Source organism: Molothrus ater, chromosome W, assembly GCF_012460135.2.
Source record: "Molothrus ater isolate BHLD 08-10-18 breed brown headed cowbird chromosome W, BPBGC_Mater_1.1, whole genome shotgun sequence".
Classification (NCBI taxonomy): domain Eukaryota; kingdom Metazoa; phylum Chordata; class Aves; order Passeriformes; family Icteridae; genus Molothrus; species Molothrus ater.
In genome coordinates, this window is record NC_050510.2 from 3017645 (window position 1) to 3038274 (window position 20630).

Sequence of the window (20630 nt, forward strand, 5' to 3'; positions counted from 1 at the left end):
ACTGGCTGGATCATGCCTAATGTGCATGATCCCTTCCACCTTGGGGGTAACTCACTGTATGCCTTCTTCCCACAAATCCAGTAAATTCCATCAGGGGCATTCCATCTGATGTTTGTTCTCCCTGGGTCTCCCCAGTACTCTCTCAGGCCTTCCAGGGATTGAAAAGGGTTGGCTCCAGGATTTTTGACCCAACACAGTCCTAACCTCTTGTTCCATTCGCAATTTGTCTCGTTCTTCTGGCTCCAGTATCCCATAGGGGGTTCTGGCTGCCAGAACTTGCTTTTGGTGTTTGACTTCACTGTCAGGGTAGACACATACGGGGTGTATCCCACCATTTTGGTGTAGTCCTTTCCTTCTCAACTGATACAGATGGTTCAAATCACCCTCTGGTCCAAAATCCATCCCTCAGGTCTCTGTGCCAATTTTGAGACCCTCAGATTGTCCCATTTCAGAAGCTGTTCTGGACCCAAACCTTCCCCTTTCCAAGGCCATTTCTCTGCTGACTTCAGCCCCCCACAAATCCAGCAATTTGACAATCCTAGTTCGGTTGCAATTTCTTGCATCAGGTCAATTAACAGGTTCATGTCCGGGGAAGGTAGTTCCCCATCAGCATATTGTTTCTCCAGCAATTCATACTGTTCTCCCAGGGTTTTCAATCTTTCCTGTTCAACTCGTTTTCTCTTCATTTCTGACTCCCTTCGCTTCAGTTCCTGAGTTATTTTTCTCATTCTTCCCTCAGGATCCTCACCATCTTTATTTTTGTGAAACAGACAACCCGGTCATATTGCAGGCACACCCTATCATCATTCGCCTGTGCCAAATCCAATATGATTGGGTCTCTGTTCAAGGTAAATTTGCTATCAAATTTAACATTTCTTCCCATCCAATACATTTTCCTGTTCATCATGCATATCCCCAGCCTCGCATTGTCATAACACAATAGGTTCACCTGGTGATACGCGACAAAGATCGATTCCATCTTTCCCCCAACCCACATGGTTTGGTTGCATTGGTTACAAATGGGGATTGACATTATTTCTGCATTTCGTTTCCGTATCTGGTGTTTGTGCTTGTCTGACTGCCCGTTCCTTGGCCCTGCCTCGGGATTGATACACCAAATCCCTGTTTCCAATTCACACAATTTGACCCTTGTGCCGTTTCTCCAGCAGTACCTGCCAGGTTCCCTGAGACATTCTTCTGGGGCTTGGTATGCTGAGGGTCTCCCGTCCCCTTGCACAACTGGGACCACCTCAGTGCAATTTCCACACTCATCTGCTGAGCTCTCGTTTCCGCCTTTCATTGGGACCTCAGTGTGCAGACTCTGCGTCCCGCACATGACTAGGCTCAGGCCAATCAGGATTCCCACCAGACGTACTCCTCTGCCTTTGCCTCCGCCCCCTGGGGTGCCACCAGCGGCGAGGAAGACCATCTTCGCGGCAGCAGGAGTATTCTTCAGGGAACACATTCTCTCACCTAGCCGCATACCTCCTTTTAAAAGCGCCCCACCGTGAAACCCTGATGGCATCGGAGCTGCACGGTACTTTGATTGACTTCCGACACTCCACATCCAGAATTTCCGCTTTTGATCTAAGCTTCTCACGCACCCTGTTCTGAAAAATTTGGAACCACTCCTGTGGATCTAATTCAATGATTCCCAAATTTGTGGCTAAGGTTAGGATTCGGTCAGTCAGCTCGAGCTCTTCCTCCAGACACTGAGTGCACAGCCCCTTCAGCCACTGTCCCCTTCTACAGTGAACAACAAACACCCCCTGACAATATTCACACTTAAAGTGTACAAACAGATAGCATACACAATCAGACAGTATACAACTTATCTGCTCGCCGTTGGTCATTTACAAGGATGTTGGAGTCTGAGTTTCAAGTCACCTGGGGAAGAAGTGACCCTCCACTTGGGCGCTTCCTCCTGATGCTCGACTTTCTTCACCCTAGACGCGTGTGTCCAGCCTTTCTCCACCGTCCGAATGGCCATGTCTGTTGTCAGGAGCACAAGAAAGGGACCTTCCCAGTGGGGAGAGAGGGGTACCTCCTTCGACACTTTCACAAGCACTCTGTCCCCCGGTTGGATTTTGTGGATAGCGAATCCCAGAGGAGCACTCTGAGCCACTATCCCTTGTTTTCTGAGTTCTTGCAAATTTTTGTTGATTGCAACCAGATATGGTTGAATCTGACAGTCCTCAAACCTGGGGTGTCCCACCAGCATTCCATGTCTATATGGCATTCCATATAACATTTCAAACTGTAAGACCCCTGTCTCTGAATGAGGCATCATTTGGATATTAAGCAATGCTAAAGGCAGGCATTTCAACCAGGATATCCGAGTTTCTAAAATCAATTTAGATAACTGCGCCTTCAAGGTCAGATTCATCCTTTCCACTTGCCCTGAGCTCTGGAGATGCCATGGAGTGTGGTATTCCCACCAAATGCCTAGTGCATCAGCCATCTGCTTAATAACCTTTGATGTGAAATGTGTCCCTTGGTCCGAATCAATGCAATTCACCACCCCATATTGAGGTACAATTTCTTCTAACAATTTTCTGGACACCGTCTGAGCCGTTGCCCGTGGGCTAGGAAAAGCCTCCACCCAATGAGTCAATTTTTCCACTATCACAAGCATAAATTTGAATCTCCCCACTTTTGGCAACTCTGTGAAATCAACTTGAATTCTTTCAAATGGTTGGTATGCAATGGGGCGGCTCCCCAGGGTGGCCTGTTTTGACCTCATCTTGTTAATTCTCTGACAAATCAGGCACCCTTGAACCTCTTGTTTGGCCAATTTGTAAATTCCTTTGCACCCGAAAAATTTCAAAAATTGTTCTGCCAGGGCCTGTGCCCCCCAACGCGTTCGCTGGTGCGACTTCTGCAAAATCCTCCTGGTAAAACCTTTAGAAACTAGTTCTCTCCCCTCAGGTAATCTCCACTTACCTTCTTTCAATTCTCCTCCAATCTTTTCATAACATTTGACCTCCTTTTGGGAGGGCTGTGGAGGATCATCAGGGACCTCAGTCCCTGTGATCTCTGGGGTACTCACCATCATCAATGCTGCGGTTTTGGCTTCCTGGTCCGCCAAATTGTTTCCCCTGGTCCGGAACTGAATTCCTGCCTGGTGTCCTTTTACATGGACCACCACAATTTCCTCCGGCCCCCTTAGAGCTTCTAAGATTTGCCGGATTAGTTCTCCGTGCATCAGTCCCTTCCCCCTTGTGTTGATCAGCCCCCTTTCCTCCCAAATTTTCCCAAAAGTGTGAACCACACCAAAGGCATGCCTAGAATCTGTAAAAAATAGTTCCCTTTCTTCCTTTCAGTCCCTTCAAGGCCCTCAGAACTGATTTCCTTTTCCCCTCAACTACTCTGCTTGATCCATCCACAAATCACTTTTCTCCCTCAACCAACTCTTCCTCTTCTAAATCCTCCCTGATTTTTGTTTGCAATTCAACCACCTCCACGCAATCATGAATCAGTTCCTCTGAAGCTTCCCCAAACAAAAATTGCGCAGGGTTCTGCACGGTCGTTTTTCTCAATTCCAAGTCCTGCAAGTGAATCAAAATGGCCTCATACTTCAGCAACCTTGCATCAGTGAGCCATTTGTCTGCCTTCTGCTGTAGTATTCCCTGCACATTGTGCGGTGCAAATACTACCAACGGTGTGCCGAAGGTTACCTTCTTGGCTTCCTCCACCAGCAATGCTACAGCTACAATCGCTTGCAAGCAGGTGGGCCAGCCCCTGCTGACTGGGTCCAAAAGCCTGGACAAGTAACCTACCGGTTTCCTGACCCCTGCCCAGTTCTGCGTCAGCACCCCATGTGCTGTGTGACTGCTCACATCCATGAACAACTGAAAGGGCTTCTTCACGTCAGGGAGGCTCAGCACTGGTGCCGCTGTGAGTGCTTCCTTGACTCCCCTGAATTCCTCTTCGTCAGGCCTTGTCCATTCGATCCGGTCTGTGGTGAGTTTCTCATATAGAAACTTCACCTTCTCACTGTACCCTTCAATCCACTGCCAGCAATATCCCAACAACCCCAAAAGCTGTCTGACCTCCCTTTTTGTTTGCGGAGGTGGTAAGGCAATAATCCCTGCCACCCTCTCTGGATACAATTTCTTCTTGCCCTTGGTTAACCAATGTCCCAAGTACTTGACCTCAGGCTCTGTGAACTGCAACTTCGACTTTGACACCTTCAACCCCTTTTCCCCCAAAAAGTTCAAAAGCTCGATTGTGCTCATCCTTATGACCTCCTCCCTTGGACCTGCAACCAACAAATCATCTACATATTGTAACAATTTTGTCCCTTCTGTTGGTACAAAATGACTTAAATCCTGCTCAAGTGCCTGCCCAAATAAGTTCGGGGAGTCCACGAAGCCCTGAGGCAACGACGTCCACCTGAGCTGCTGCTTTCTGTTCGTCTCTGGCTCTTCCCACTGAAATGCAAAGTAATCTCTGCTGTCCTCCGCTAGAGGACAAGTCCAGAAAGCGTCCTTCAAGTCAATCACACTATACCACGTGTCCTCGGGAGAAATGTTATTTAACAAAGTATAAGGATTCGAGACTGTGGGGAACAAAGTCTTAGTTCTCTGATTCAGAGCCCTTAAATCTTGCACGAGCCTGAAGCTGCCGTCTGTTTTTCTCACAGCCAGAATTGGGGTGTTGTGCCGAGACATGCACGGCTCCAACGTACCTTTCTTTATCAACTCATCAATCACCGGTTTCAATCCCTTCCTTCCCCTCCATGGAGATGGGATATTGATTGACCCGTATAGGGTCTTCTGGTCTCTCAATTTCGACATGAATTGGCTCTATGTCCAGCCTCCCAGCCTCCCTGCCTCCCCTTGAACATACCACACCCTCGGGTCTACTTTCTCCTCGTCCTGGACGGTGAGTTTGTACATCCTCACCTTGAGCCGGGATTTCTCCACCGCCAACCCAATTTCTAGAGCAACCATCATGTCCCGCCCCAGCAAATTGAAATCAGCATCCCGTATCAATAATATATTTCCTTTGCACTTTTTGTTTTCTGTTTCTATTTCTACATCCTTTATGATTGGAACCTCGAAAGGTTCCCCCTTTGCCCCAATTACGATCATGGAATCATCGCTCAGAGAGCACCTCTTCGGCAGCTGTTGCACTGCTGTCCGTTCCGCTCCCGAGTCTACCATAAGCCACATCTCCTCCCTGTGGAGTCCTACTTTTAATTTTATCAAGGGCTCTCTTGGTGTTCCGGACCCCAAACTGAAAATCCCCTGACACTCCTAATCTTCTTGAAACATCACCTGGTCCTTGGCTTTGTTGGGACAATTCCTTTGGATGTGTCCCTTCTGTTTGCAGTAATAGCACTCAAAATCTCGCCTTTGATCGTTCGATCCTTTTCCCTATGAAGAACTCTGTTTCTTCGCCAGCGCCTTTTTCGCCGCATCCTTGCCCTGTTCTTGCTTTTGTGCTTCCCTTACCACAGCCCCCAATACCTTGGCTTGGATCTTCTGTTTCTCTTCATCCTGTCTCATGTAGACTTTCTGGGCTTCCCAGAGCAGCTCCTGCAATCCTTGTTCCTGCCACCCGTCTATCTTTTCTAACTTCTTCTGAATGTCCTCCCAAGATTTCGCTACAAACTTATTTTTTAGCAAAACCATCCCCACCAGAGAATAGGGATCCGTCCCCGAATACATTCTCAGAACCTTGCGGAGTCTTTCCAGCCATTCCGTGGGGGTCTCATCTTTCCCTTGGCACTCTCTGAGTACCTTGCTCATGTTCTGTCCCTTGGGTACCGCCTCCCTGATACCCTGAATTATCATATTTCTCAAATTTATCATTTTCTGCCTCCCCTCCTCCATCTGGGCATTCCAAGATGGTTTCTGGCTTGGCCATCTCTCCTCCCCGCTCCCCCCGTTAGGGTTCCTCTTTTCCCAGTCTTTGATCGCGGCTTGCCTGATCATGTCTCTTTCCTCGTTGTTAAACAGCGATCTTAGGATCGCTTGGAGATCCTCATAGGTGTATGTGCTGGTCCCTAGAAATTCATGTAGTCTTTCTGCCACCCCCAAAGGATCATCCATCAATTTTCCCATCTCTTTCTTGAACATCCTTACATCATTTGTGTTGATCGGCGCATGTACGAAGCTGATCACTCCCGGAGCCATCAGCACTTCCCGTAAGGGGAAGAAGCCAGGCTTCTCTTCCTCATCCCCACTGTCTCCCATGATTGTCCTCCTTGTTAGCTGCCTTGTCCGATGGGCCGGGGGAGAGCTGTCTCTGGGCATGGTTACCTGTTTTTCTTCGGTTTTGGGAAGGGTCTGCAGCAGCGGTTGCTCACATGGGAGCGGAGTCGCCGCTGCCCCTTGTTCAAGTGGAAGGGAAGGCGCCGCAGCCTGCTCCAGTGGGAGAGGCGGTGCCGAGACCTGACCCAGCGGGATCGCTGCCTCGAGAGGCGTCACAGGCACCGGTTGTGCCTGAGCTGGTTCGGGTTGTGGTGGAGGAACAAGGTAAGGAGGTGGAAGATTTTCCAAAGGCTCCCATTCCTTTCCCCTGTTTGCCGCGCGTCAGAGGGCTCATATCGGGTATAGACTTGTACAAGCGTACCTCCACATCTCGGCATACTCAATCTCCTCAAAATCCTGCGGGCGGCGATCAAATACGTGATCATACAAGGACTCGCAAGTCCAAGCCTCAAAAGTGCCGAAAATCGGCCACGCCATGTATTTTCCGATCTCCTTCCCTCCCCATTTTTCCATACAAAAATGGACCATTTTCTCCTTGGATCTGCCCGCTCTCCTTGGGCTTTTGTCCCAGTGTTCTAACATCCACCCCAACGGGCTATCTCTTGGAGTTTCTGGCAGAACTTTCCCGGGACCCTGAGGAGATTTTTCCTGGGGTTTTCTTTGAAACCTGCTCTTTCCCAACCCCATTTTTCCAAAGATCCCTCCTGTGATTTTTCTTACCTTGTCTCCTCCGGCTGGGACACTCGTCGCGAGTACTGATTCTTTGTCCGATGTTGATTTCCTGAGCTTGCGAAACACCGCCAGTCTTACTCAGTCACGCGGAGAACCATTCCGCTGACTTTTCGACTGATCTCTGGTTTTCTTACCCGTTTTTCCTGGATCAGAAGGCAGACGGGCTCCTAGAATTTTCTAGGACCATCTCTTCCCCCTCCTGACCCAACCGTGACCGATTTTCCCCCTCGAACTCTCTCCGAGCCTCGGGTCCCGCATGTGTTGAGCAAAAAGCATTCTGCTTCCCCTTTGACCGACCATGTCCCTCGCGGGATGGTGGAACTGCGATCATGGGGTCCACACTCACTTCGTGACAGAGTCACGTCTCACACACACGTTTGGTCACACCCCACTCAACCACGCGATACTCACGGTTGCTTTTCCCGCGTGGATTTCTTCGTGCACATGGATTTTTCCAAGTGGAAAAAAAAACCTTGGGCTCGGAGATCTCCTGGATCTTGCCGAGTTTCTGAGAGCTGGGCCCGTTTTACCCCTCTTTGGCTTTGGCTCCAGTTTCAGTTCTTGTGATTTTTGATTGGCCTCGCGGACTCCAATCCCGCTCAGACCGCTGAAATCAGCGGGGCGCCTTCCGGGCGGGAAGGGGTCCCTAACCCCAAATTCAAATCACGTCGGGTTGTCACCAGATTGTTATAAATGATGAAATCGTGAGCCAAAATTATCAAAAATTTAGCAAAGATTTATTACTTTGTCTGCGAGACCGAAGTTCGGTCTTTGAAACCACCACAGCCAAAAAGACAGCATCAAGCCCGGGATCGGCGCCGGTTGAACACAGATCTGACCTCCCGAGTGTCAGAGTCTCCCCCATTGATACTTGCGGCTTCGCGCAGCGAGGTTTTATACAGTTTATTCTGCTCGAGGCAAAGATGACCGAATTTTCTTTGTGTCTCTTCACATGCATCGCTGTTGCTTTCCATGTGCAGAGGTGGACAAAAGCCTCGTCCAGGTGTGCCTTGGTTGTCAATCGGCTCCGTGAGAAGCCATGTTTTCAGATGTATCAGGCTGACGCAGCTGACTATCTTGATAGATGCAATCGGCAGGGCGATAATCGCTTTTGGGTGACCCCCGACAACGGGAAACCAGCGATCATCACCCTGGAAGCTTCTATTCTCATGTTAAAGCATCGATAATTATCTTAATGTGCGTCCAGGAACTAGTTGAATCTGAATAAGACAGCTGCTCCCAGCCAGGGTAGTCAAAAGACATGGTTTGGATTTCACAATATTTTATATCATACATTAATAGCATGAATTATCCCTACCATATACTACAGGGGGAAGGATATTTCGGTGGAACATAGTCCCTGGGCAAGGGGTAGATTCTGCGGGGAATCCCCATGTCTCTCGGGGGTCCGGGCAGAGCCGAGAAAGGGCCGGCAGCCACCCACCCGGCCCCCTCTACCCCCCGGGGTGTCTATGTCCACGGAGAAAGCATCTTCGCTTTCTGAGTTCCCCATCTCCATTTCACTTCCCCTTGGTGTCTGTGAAAAATGCGCATTTTATAACTGGCTTTTTGCAAATATTAAAATGAATATTATATGTGTTGTGTTAGAAAGTACTGCTGTATTAATTCTCTTAAGTAGCCTGTTAAATATAGTTTTAGGTTATAAAAAACCATTAAAATAGAAACTATGCTATGTAGGATACTTTTTTAAAGAAAGGACTTGCACCAAGATAGCAGCCACAGGACACCTAAATCTTTCATAGAAAAATAATTTATTGCCCTCTTATCAGAAGAAACTAACTTCTTCCCACCTCGAAGGTGCCGTTAGGATTCAGAGGAAGAAGTCGACGATGACCAGACAGAATCCTGTATTTGAATGGAATTTATGCATCATGTATGAGGTGTATGAATATGCAATAGGCTATTGTTTTTAAGGGTTAATCCTTTGTTAATGGGTGTCCTTTTTTGGGCTTGTGCTGCCCAGAAAAAGGTACCCAGGCGTCCGTAACTGTTTGTTTCTATTGTCTCATATTGTCCTAATTCAAATTGTCCAAATTATTATTACTCTAATTGTATTACTATTTTTATAACCATTTTATTACTGTTAAACTTTTAAAATTTTAAAAACAAGTGATTGGCGTTTTTCACAGGGTCCAACGTTGCAAAGCTCTTGAAGGGAATCCCCACGTGACTGCTAACTGAGGTGCAGTCTTATCTCCGTTGATGACCTCTTCCCACAGGCAGTTGCCTAGTAGCTGCCAAGTCTCTGGATTAAATGTGGTGTCCACGTCTACTGAAAAGTCATGGGACCTTGCCCAAACAAGTAAGGCATGCAGGGAATGATCTGACAGAGGAACCCCCATACACGGCAAAGCGTCCTTCCATGCAGAAAGTTGGTTCCCCATGTTAAAGGAAAGCCTTCCCAGCAACCCACAGGAAGCAGTAATCTACCCCAGGATGTAGACAATTTAGCTATGCTGGGGAAAGCCATTCCACCCTAGCTCTTTGGCCATGAGCTACTACCTGTGGTCTGGAAAAGACCAGCCGTCTCAAGGAGGGTGTGGGGAAAATCACTGTTACCTCTCTTAAATGGAGGACAGAGGGCGTCCAGTCCATCCTACGAGGATCGGAGGGGGCCGCAGCGGTGTCTCCCGATGTGGTAGACCTGAAGCATTCCGTTTGTCCTGCAGTTTCCAGAGGGGTCACCAGATCTCGATGTTGAGTTAGGAATGGCTGAAGAAAGGTAATATTGACTCCAATGCTCAGAAGGCATAAAGCGAGATTTATTAGGGCCTTCACATATTTATAGGCAGGATCGTTCACCCAGAACCTGATTGGTTCTTAAATAACACCCCTCACACCATTGGTTAATTAGGAACAACACATTTTTGTAAATATCTTTCCATAAACATCACATACAAACATTCCACATGTTCACAAACACCAGGTGCAGAGATTAGGATAAAAATTGTTTTAATTCTTTCTCTGAGCTTTCGCACAACTTCCCCAGGATGATGCCTGGGAAAGTTATCTGTGTCTGTCTCTGACTAAACTGTCGCATCCACAAGCCATTGTTTTTTTATTTATCTGGCATTTTGTGTTATTTTGTTCTGGTGTGAGTGTAGGTGCATGGGGGGTTGTCCTAGGTTACAATATTAAGATATATTCTATTCCCATCCTCAAGAGCCGCTGAAACCAGGAGGGGCATTGTTTCTTCCTTATCTCCTGTTTATGGGCCCATCAATACCTTTCCACATGACTCAGAGATAACTCCCTCCAGGAGCCATTTCTGTTTAATGGACCCACCACATGACTCACAGAATGATAACAGCCCATTGTGAGATGCTCCGCCCATGGGGGAGGAGCTAAGTATCCCCACCTGGATATAATCTAGGATTTGGGACAGAACAGTCAGTCTTTCCATTGGATTCCCAGAGGAATGGTTGTCTTTTCCACTGGATCTTCAGAGGAAGACTACACCCTTTCTACAGGATCCCTGCTCCAACAGAACCACATCTGCCAGTCCAGGAGGACTGCAGCCACCAATCCAACTGGACTGCTACCAACACCCTGACAAACAGGGTGTCAGGTTTTATTCTGACTTTGTCAGTGGTTTTTCTTTTGTATTATTGCATGTGTTTTGGTTTTCTTTTCCCTTTTCCTAATAAATTGTATTTCTGACTTGGAGTCTCTCACTGGTTTTGCTTTCAAACCAGAACAGGGGGCAAGGTCTGACAGTTCAATATCTAGCATTTATTCACCATTTTTTCCTGTGCTGTGTTGGCACTCTGTCAATAAACAGTTTGGGTTTTCTGCTTTCATCCACTAGTGTTAATCTCTCATTGGCAGAAAGGGATTGTTGGAACCTGATGCCTGAAAGATAGGCTGGAAATAAAACCTCAGAGACCAGTGTCTATAGAGCACGTATTTGTTAATTGCAGCACTGGAGGTGAGGGGCATTTATCCTCCTAACTCACCCACCTTTGTCAAGTGCTCTGGTATATTTATAGAGTAAGTATTGTTTAGTGTTGCTATGTCACTATAAGATCATCCACATATGCACCAGGACTAATTTACATAGTATGATTTCACGGTTATTAGATAGTTCTTTTGCACTGCACTTGCGCCTCCCCAATTTGGGGGTCGTCGGGGATCTTTGATGAAGTCTTCCAAAGTCTTCTTTGTGGGAACCCAGGAAATTCCTCTGGTTGCCCTGGAGGATGCAAGACCCTGTCAGGGGATTTGGAGACCTTGGCACAGAGCCCAAGACCCCTGTGCCTTTGATTTAGCCCTTGGAAAAAACAATTACCAACCTTATATGAAGAATTACAAGCCATGAAAGTTTAAGTAGAATGATAGTGAATTTATCACGGGGTGAAAAATAGATTTTTGAGGTTTTTAGAATGGGGGTTCAGGGGGCAAGATGGAGGAATCTGGGCGTGTCCAGCCTTCCTCCTTCTTCTTGGCTTCCATCTTCTGCTGTGATGTTGGCACTTTCAGATTGGTTTAGAGTAGAAGCTCACTGTCTAACATAGATGATAGGTATTGGAAAGTAATTGCAAATATTGTACACGTGGTTTTTAGTATAAAAAGATAACACCGCCCCGGGGGCAGGCAGAGTGCCTCTGTCTTGCTGAGCGGACCTCAGCAGGTCAGGAGAAAGAATTTTATAGATAAGATACAATAAACAACCTTGAGACCGAGAAATGAAGAGTTCTGGCTCCTTCTTCGACCGCCAGGCTGAGAAAAGAGACTTTCTAACATATCTCGGGGTCACTGACCACCTAGAGACCCCGAGACACTTCTTAGCATCTGAACTTTTCAACTTTGTCTTTGGAGCATGTGCAGTTATGGTGTTCCTTGGTCTGTCTTGTCTTAACTGGCCTAAATTCTTTATTTTGTGGCTAATTTGATGCCTTAAGTTTTAGCTTTCATATTTTTCAGATTCTGTGCTGCATTGGTGTGTAGTTCTGAGCTTCATATTAAGAAAGTTCTCTTCACAGGGTAGGTAGACGAAACAGTCCTTTTCCAGCTTGAGAACCAAGGACTGTCAGAACTCAGTACATCCCTTCAGGTGTCCAGAGTTGCCAAGGACCCCGCTGGGGGGCTCGGAGACCTTGGCATGCTGCCCAGAACACCCGGGGATTTGATTTTGACCATTGGAGCAAGTTGCCAACTTTGTACGAGGACATGAAAGTCACACAGGTTTGAATAGTGTAATAACAAAATGATCACAGGGTGAAAATGTAGATTTTAGGATTTTTGGTATGGGGGTTATGGGGACAAGATGGAGGAATCTGGGCGTGTCTAGCCTTTCTCCTTCTTGTTCTCCATTTTCTGCAGTGATGTTGGCACTTTGGGATTGGTTTAGAGTAGAAGTGCACTGTCTAACATTGGTGATAGGTATTGGGAATTAAATGTAAATATGATATACGTAGTTTGTAGTATAAAAGGACAACACTGCCTTGGGAGCGGTCAGAGTGCTCGTGGCTGCCCTGCAGAGCGGACCTCCACTGGGCAGAAAGAAAATTTTATAGATAAGAATTAATAAACAACCTCAAGACCGAAAAGTGAAGAGTCCAGACTCGTTCTTCAGTTGCACGAGCCTAAGCAGAGACATCCTACGCATCTTGGGGCAGCAATTATCAACAGCTACCCGAGAAAGGACAACCATTACAAGCTTCAGGTCTAAAAAGCATAAAAAATTGTGAACTGAAGAGAGCAAACAAGGAGGATGGGACTTCATAATCTGAAGCTATAATTGGACAATTAACCCCAGTATGCAAATGGACCAAAACTTATAAAAGTGTGAAACCTTGTGACCGGTCATCCATCTTGTGACCATCTTGGGTCCATTTTGGGTGTAGCCCTGGCCAGGCTGTTGTACTGCCCAAGGTGTATCATTTTAAGGCCTTTTAATAAATACCTATTTTATTCTTTAGCTCATTCTAGTCTCTTTTCTAGGTTAGCCTCTCCAGGCATCAAATTGGCTTTACATTTCCCAATTTCTCATTAGTACTATACTTATCTACCTCTGAAATTATCCTCCTGGTGAGTTTTTTTTCTTTTTTCTATCTATTCAGCATTAAGCAACTAGTTAACCATATACTAGCCATTACATTGTATAAAAAGTTATTTATATCAGGTTATATAGGTATAAAAAGCTATGATTCGGGTTATATTGATATCAGTTTATATAGATATATTAAGTTATATTGATATTTTATAACTCAACCTATATAAGCACTTTGTAACTTTGACCTAAGTTATATAGGCGTAAACCCCTTTTTTTTAGAGGAAACACTCATTCCAGAGCATTTTATCCTAAACTTGTCTATAAACTGAGACAGGATTGATGTTGCTATAGTTGAAATCTATATTCTCTGATTATGGACTTAATCTCAGGATATTCCTGTGCAATACTCTACAGTGCAACCCATAAGTGTGGTCTGGGCAACAAAAATAGATTTGTAGTAATTCCATTTGTTTGGGATTTTTTTGATTGCTTTTAAGTATATTTAAATACTTTGTTGTTTTGTTTTTGGTTTTTTTTTGGGGGGGGGGGTTGGTTTTTGTCAACTGTAAATTCAGGAAGCTGAAAACTGCTTCACCCTTCAAGGCAACAAGGTGTTTTAGCATAGATCAAAGCTTTCAGTGAGTCTTAGAGCAACTCATGCCTGTGTCCTGACAAAAAGACTTACTGAAGTCTTAATACAGTTTGAATTATATATATTTGTTTTTAAGGACAAGACAGTGTTTTCCCCCAAGTTTGCATTAGCTCTGCATAGCAGCTGTCAAAAGAAAAATCCCCTTTGGTCTGTCTTATGATTCAGGAAAACAGTAACTGTTAACTCTGTAGCATCATGCAGGTATGAAGGCCCCATTCTATGTATTCACTACCATAAGTAAATTTTTATTGTGTAGTATATTTCTTTCTATCAGACCACAGTAAATGGAGAAGAGGCAAATTACCAAAAACTCCTCTAAGATATAATTGCATTTTATCCATGTCCAATGTCAATACTTTAAAAGTCATTAGAAAAATCATGTAGAGAAATGCACTTGAATTTGCAGGCATGCTGAGAGATTGTCTTGGAAAACTGAATCGCTCGTTTATTTTATATTTTAATTATTCTAATGCTGCTTCACTGCATATAGAACCAATTTATGAGTGAATATAAGTAGTCACAGCAATATGCACAGATCAATAAAAAAGGAACAAGTGTTAGAGATCTGTGTCATGTATCTGAAATGTTTTTGTTTTAGAGGACAGAAATCAAGATAAGCTTGTCTGAGTCCTATTCAAGTAATTCCAACCCATCAAAGAAATGGGCTAGAAGAATTCAAGTGCTGTATTAGTTTTTTAAATCTCCATTCTCGCTGATTCAGTAACAGTGTAGATAACAGTGTAGATATGATCTTTAAAACAGGTTCTATTGCAAAGATTCCCCCCCCCCCCGCCCAGTTGATGCAATTTTAGCTCACATGTGCTACCTGACAGGAAATGTCATTTACAAGACTTAGTAAAAAGTTGCTGAAATCTGCCTCTGTCCTTCCTGTCCTCTTTGATACCCCTAAGAATCACATTCTGCATGTGGCTCTGGGCTTGCATGGATGAATAGTAGGGAAACAACTGTTTCTCATGTAGGATGTCTCAGTCTTCAGAGGCTTTTTAGAAAGTAAGATTTCACTAGAAAGCTGCTACCTTCTATTTCATTGGGGTTTTTTTCTTTTAGTTGTGATGGAAGACATTCTTAAATGTTCAGAAAGATGTGTGGTGTTTCTTTTAAGGTCTGTTGTAAAACTTGTCAGGATAGTCTTCTGGGGAGCATGGTCCTATACAACAAATTTGTACAGAATAGTTCTAGAAGTAAATATTCATTTCTGAAATCAGAGGCCTTTTGAAAAGTGTAACTCAGATGTGTTTACAAAATCAAACCCTTTCCAAAGTGTAAAAGAACTTTCACAGAAGTAAATTCTCATTTGTAGTTCATTTAACAGCTTAATTTATTAAACACAGTACGTAAAATCTACATTGTTGTTTCACTTTAAATGTTTACACACAGGAATATTTTTAACCACAAAGCAACAGGAGCTTCCCAAACCCTGCCTTTCTATGGGACGCACAAATATTAAATGCTACAAGAATTCCTGGCTCATTAAACTCTCTTTTCATTGCCTTCCCTTTATTTCCCTCCAAGCCTGGCACAAACTAACAGGCTTGAATTACAAAAGTAATTTTTAAACAGTTCCGAGGGAAAGTCTGTTGATATGAACTCCTGGGAATGGGGAGAACTCCTAGAGAGGTCTACAATTCTTCATTTGGCAAGAAGTTCTTACACAAAAGGTTCTTATTTTTTGGATACTGACTTGCAAAAATAATTTGAGTGCCACCACCTAAATAGTGCTGATACCTATGGTGCCATTTGTGAGATTTCAGGTACTTATTGGATTTCTATTAGTACTAGGTAGAGGTATTGTGAAAATAATCAAATGATGAAATTTCACCTCACTTTTCAGCTGCTGGCAATGTACAAAGAGAAAAATAGGCATTAACTACTTTTTTTTTTTTAAAGAATCAGAGCTACTTAAACTATTTGCAAACTACAGTTAATGTACATGTAAGCTCGTCATGCATCAAAAGCCAAATTTTAGCAATATGTGAAAGGTCAATATGTATTTCTTTAACTGGATCCCTGAATTTTGACATTTAGCCTATCCATATGCAGAGGTCAGATGGTACCTTTATTCTGACAGCATTATCACACCATATCACACACTGTATATCTATCTGTATTACTCTGAGATCCAACTCTACTCAGTACCTAAACATTACCCTTTGTTATACATCAACCAGTGTATTTTTTTGTTTGATTTTGCCTTTTTTGTGTTTTCTCTTTTAATTACATGTTATAATTATACAACTATTCTTTATGGTATGCAAATAAACCTAAATTTCAGATTTTTTACAACCAGGATGGAATGTCCAGCTGTATGTTCACTCTAACAGCTCTTGCAATTCCTGTTTGAAGGATATGGCACATGCTGGGAAATGCACTAGCCACCAAAAAAAGTCTCAAAACACATTAAAAATATATACACACTAAAAGCAATTTATAATGACAAATATGAATGTTGTTTATTAAGGCTGTGCTTCAGAAAGAGGCTATTCAGGGTTAAGTAGCCTTCATCAAGGCACAGAATGGGAAGAAGTAAGCACAGCTGTCTGTAGAAGATATGTAAAACCACTAGTGAGGTACACATGGAGCAAAGACAATTTCAAACTGCAAAACTGGTCTTTATAACAAAACTGAACATAGTTAAATGGAAATACTGTGACTTTTCAATTGTCACAGTTCTACTTCATTACTAAAAACATGGCAAATATTTCCAAACATAAAATTTACAATTTGAATAAATGAAATACTTTAAACAAATTACTTCACAGATCTGAACCCTGCATGGTTGTACTGTTTGGTCTAGAAGCATTTTGTAGACATCATAGGAGCATTTCACATAAAACTGAAAATATAATTCAGATGAGTAATAAACAGGACATTTCTAACATTTTTACACTTTCAAGTAGTTGAGTTCTTCCAACCACTGGCTTTTGTAACAAATGTGTCTTACAGCAGTACAGGTTCATAGATTCCTTTAGCAGCAGAGGTCTCCTTTCAAAGGGCACGTGGTCTTTTTGGGTTGATCTGTTTACTGGCCTGTTCCTCCTCTTGCAGAGCTGCCCGGAAAGATTTCACTTTATCTTTAATGAAAAAGAGAGAATGAGTACTAATATGCCTGTGCTCAACACAGATCCTGAAACTAAGGCCTGATGCCCCACATACTGGCCCTAATGCAAAACAAAGAACACTCCTCCACAAAAATAGCTGAAGATACAAACGACAAGAGGATTGAGATAAGCTTAAATTTAATACTTACCATACAAACACATTGTTTAACAACTTAGTCCCTTCTTAGATGCTACCCCTGTGTCCTGGTTTAGGGCAATTTTGGGAGAAAAAACCTCTAAAGGGGTTTCCTCTAGAAAAGCAAATTCAAGTGGCCCCTCTCCCAACTGGTTTGGGAAAAAGATTTCCTTGGAGAAAAGTGGAAAAAACTGTTTATTTAACAGGCAAAGCATTCACCAGCACAAAAAAACCCTGAACAATATTAAACAATAAAACCTCTTGCTGCTCTGAAAGAGATGACAAACTCAGAAAGTCCCCTTTGTGGGCTGTAGCTTGGCTCACTCCGTCTCTTATCAGTCCCTCTGGCACTGGAAATGCCACAGGCCAGGCCAGGCCCTGGTGGGCCACAGGTGTGAGCTGCCAGTGCTGTTCTGGATGTTCAGTCCAGAGCAGGTTTAAACAGGTCCAAAGAAAAATAAAAACCTCAGTCCAGGGAACTTCTCTGCCTCAGCTAGCTAAAAACTAAAAGCAAAAGAGAGCTCTGTCCTGACGTCTGTTCATCCACAGACAACACAGGAGCAGGAACGTGGAGGAGTGAGTGCAGTTTTTCTTCTTCTCCCCCCTTCACTCTCAAAACCAATCTTAAAGGTGCAAAACTTATTTCTGGGCTAAACAGACAAATGGGGAGATGAGCATCATAAAGTCACCCCAGGACACCCTGCCTCTTCTTAGGAAGAAATTCTTCCCTGTGAGGGTGGTGAGGCCGAGGCACAGGTTGACCAGAGAACCTGTGGCTGCCCCATCCCTGAAAGTGTTCAAGGCCAGGTTGGACAGGGCTTGGAGCAACCTGGTCTAGTGGAAGATGTCCCTGCCCATGGCAGGGAGGGGAATGAGAGGATCTTTAATGTCCCTCCCAACCTAAACCATTCTGTGATTCTATGATAACAACTCTTCTATGAATGTGAAAAGCATTTGTGATTAAATTTTGGAAGTAAACAGAAATGCATCAATCATTTTTTTCATCATAGCTAGCATAAGAATAGGAGAAACCCTAGAAAATAAGTATGTCATCCTTTTCTATTTATATTCCTCCTCCACTCCTGTTCCACAGTAATATGCCCAAGAATGGGAAGAAGGAAACAAAACTGACAGCATAAAAAAGTCAGTCCCAAAGTGACAGGACTAAAAGCTGAAATATTCAGTGACCATTATGTTCCATGAGCATAACAGAAAAGTTACTGGGAGAAAGAAGCTTTAACAGATCTTCCCTCCTGTAAAGCTATATATGTTATATCATGCTATTTGTAAAGATGCAAGGATCTTTTAGATATCCTTTATCTCCAGTATCTTGTTTCAAAAGCAGTATCTAATAAGTTATGGAAGAACAGGGAGTCACCTAAACTGTTTTTTTACTGCTGTTGTCTCCAATTGTCTTTCCCTGAAGAGGAAGCCATCATCCATAAGAAACAAAGGAATGTACATCAAAGTCTTTGCTAAAGTATACTGGTATGAATACACGCATAAAAACAAGCAGGCCACATCTGATTTGCTTGATGTATTCTAATTTACACCAGATACTCAGACTGAGTAAAATGTAAGATTTTATCTTATAAAGAGTTTTCTAACACAGATTTAAAAAATCCAAACTAAACCAGTATAGCATGTCTGCTGGAATGCAGATACATAGAGAAACTAAAATGAAAAATTAATCTCCATGAGGTACCAAGCTGACATGCTAAATTTAAAAGACAAAGAGTCAATTTTGGTAACTAAACATTATCTGCAGTTGGTTTTTCAACAAAGAGAGGCTGACGAAATTTTGACAGAAAGGCTGCTAAGGAAAAAAGTAGGCTAAAAACCATGCTACTCAGAACTCAACATTACTCTTAAGCACAGACTGAAAATCAGCAGCAGGTTTTGGGTTTTTTTTTCCTTTATTCTTTTGGAACAAAGGAAAAGAAAAAAACAACTCAAAGTTGCAGGATCAAGTTTATACTTCCTGAAGGTAAAGCAGACTCTTCCATTAAACTAGGATGGATTGAATACAGATGTGAACTTGTTCTTAAATAAATGTTCCTTTCTCAGAACATTACAGGACAGCATGAGGTGAAAAAAGACCCCAAAACATAACCACACTCTTTTTATCCCCTTATTATTACTGCAAGTGTCCATGGCATATGAAAATGCACACAAAATTGATTAAAAGCAATCTACCTCTAAGTTCGGTCAGAATATCAATTTTTTGCTCTAGAATTGCTTCAAGTTGGGTCGCATAAGAATCCACATCATAGTCTACTTCTTCTGTCATCTCAAGAAGAGCTTTTTCATGTTCCAGCCATCTAATAGATTCCTAGGTAAAAGTTAAAAAAACCTCAACTAAATACATTAACAAAGTTTCAATGCAAGTTTCAAGACAATTCATGAGCTGAATTATTCCTTTTCTCAAGATGATCACACTTTTACTGTCTAGTCACCTCACTATAATGTTTCAATCCTAAAATGAATCCTTATTCCTAATTTAGCAAAATTGTATGTTTTCTACATAGTTTCTTAACTCCAATGGTCATAACAGCAACAGACAAATCCCAGCTACCCCAGTTCTCTTCAAATTCAGAAAATTAGGTGGTTGTAAAACTAAGAAATTAAGAACTTTATTTCATGGATATGTGCTCTTAGGTAGGTATCAAACTTTGAAGCCAGATTTCATTTTTAAGTATGGGCTGGTTGCCACTGACAATAATCATAATCATTGTTGTGTCATTGCAGTCAAGGAGCCAAAATAATTCTGTCCATACTCAAAACCAGTTTTGCCAGAAACTGTATAAAAGAAGAGCTAACTCTCCGGACAGATAAGAGTACTGTAAAAGATGGTTAAAGCAGATCTATGCAAAGCTGTGATTAGACGAACTGATGTCCTTGGAAATGCTTTGATTAAAAATAAAGTAAGCAGATGACAGTTCTATGCATGCTGAGTCTGAAATACTGAAATTAAGTCTCCCTCTGTGCTCAGTAGTTCAAGTAATATTGAAAGCATAGTCCAAACACCATAAAAGTTTTGTTGGCTTTCAGGACAGATGGAGCTCTCACACTGGGATAGGATTTATGCCATCTAACGTAAACTTAGATATCCAAGAAACAAAGGAAGATCAAGACGTCCAGAGTACAGTTAATTCAGTTAATCTACTTTAGAGATTTTTTTGTTAGGATGGGATGTTTTGTACCCCAAAATCAACAGCTTCCAGGTAAAAGCAGACAGAAGACAACTTCTGCATGTTACAGCTTGTATATTTTATATTCGTGCAACCCATCTTCACCCATGGCATAAACTAACAAGTAATACTGCAAATGAAAGTCACTTGAGACTCAGACACATTTCCTTCTAATGACTGCTGTGAGGAGCAGTAATCTCCAGCATAAGGCCAGATGGACACACAGAGGCAGTAACATCTTAACCTAATGCAGTTTGTCTCTCCAGAAGTTGCAAGTATTAGGACACAGCTATGGCATATGGCATGACTTTCATACTTCTGCATGCTTTACTTCAGGGCTAATGTCTCAAAATAACTAAATATCTACATCTGTTGTAAAATGTGTTATTTAGCATCATTACTGTATTACATGAACACATATCAATATTCCACTGAGTTACATACCTAAATTGAGATGTGTTTTATTGGTTTGGCACGGCCTGTTTTTTGGCAGCAGGGGGGCCACAAAGATGTCTCCTGTGAGGAGTTGCTGGAAGCTTCCACCATGTCCAGCAGAGCCAATG

General features: G+C 43.1%; 1 protein-coding gene across 12 annotated transcripts in view; it reads right to left on the minus strand.

Moving 5' to 3' along the window:
• Positions 1-14942: 14942 nt before the first annotated feature.
• Positions 14943-20630, minus strand: part of LOC118701490 (kinesin-like protein KIF2A) — a 158507-nt gene continuing 152819 nt past the window's right edge. For 11 of the 12 annotated variants that reach the window (XM_036406124.2, XM_036406123.2, XM_036406122.2 and 8 more), the window contains 2 exons: positions 19073-19208; positions 14943-16713 (listed from right to left, as the gene is read on the minus strand). In XM_036406124.2, coding sequence (XP_036262017.1) covers positions 16628-16713; positions 19073-19208 — 222 coding nt within the window. In that variant the 3' untranslated portion in view covers positions 14943-16627. Of the gene's footprint in view, positions 16714-19072; positions 19209-20630 lie in introns of those variants that run through there. The other variant, XM_054517760.1, reaches the window with a different exon arrangement.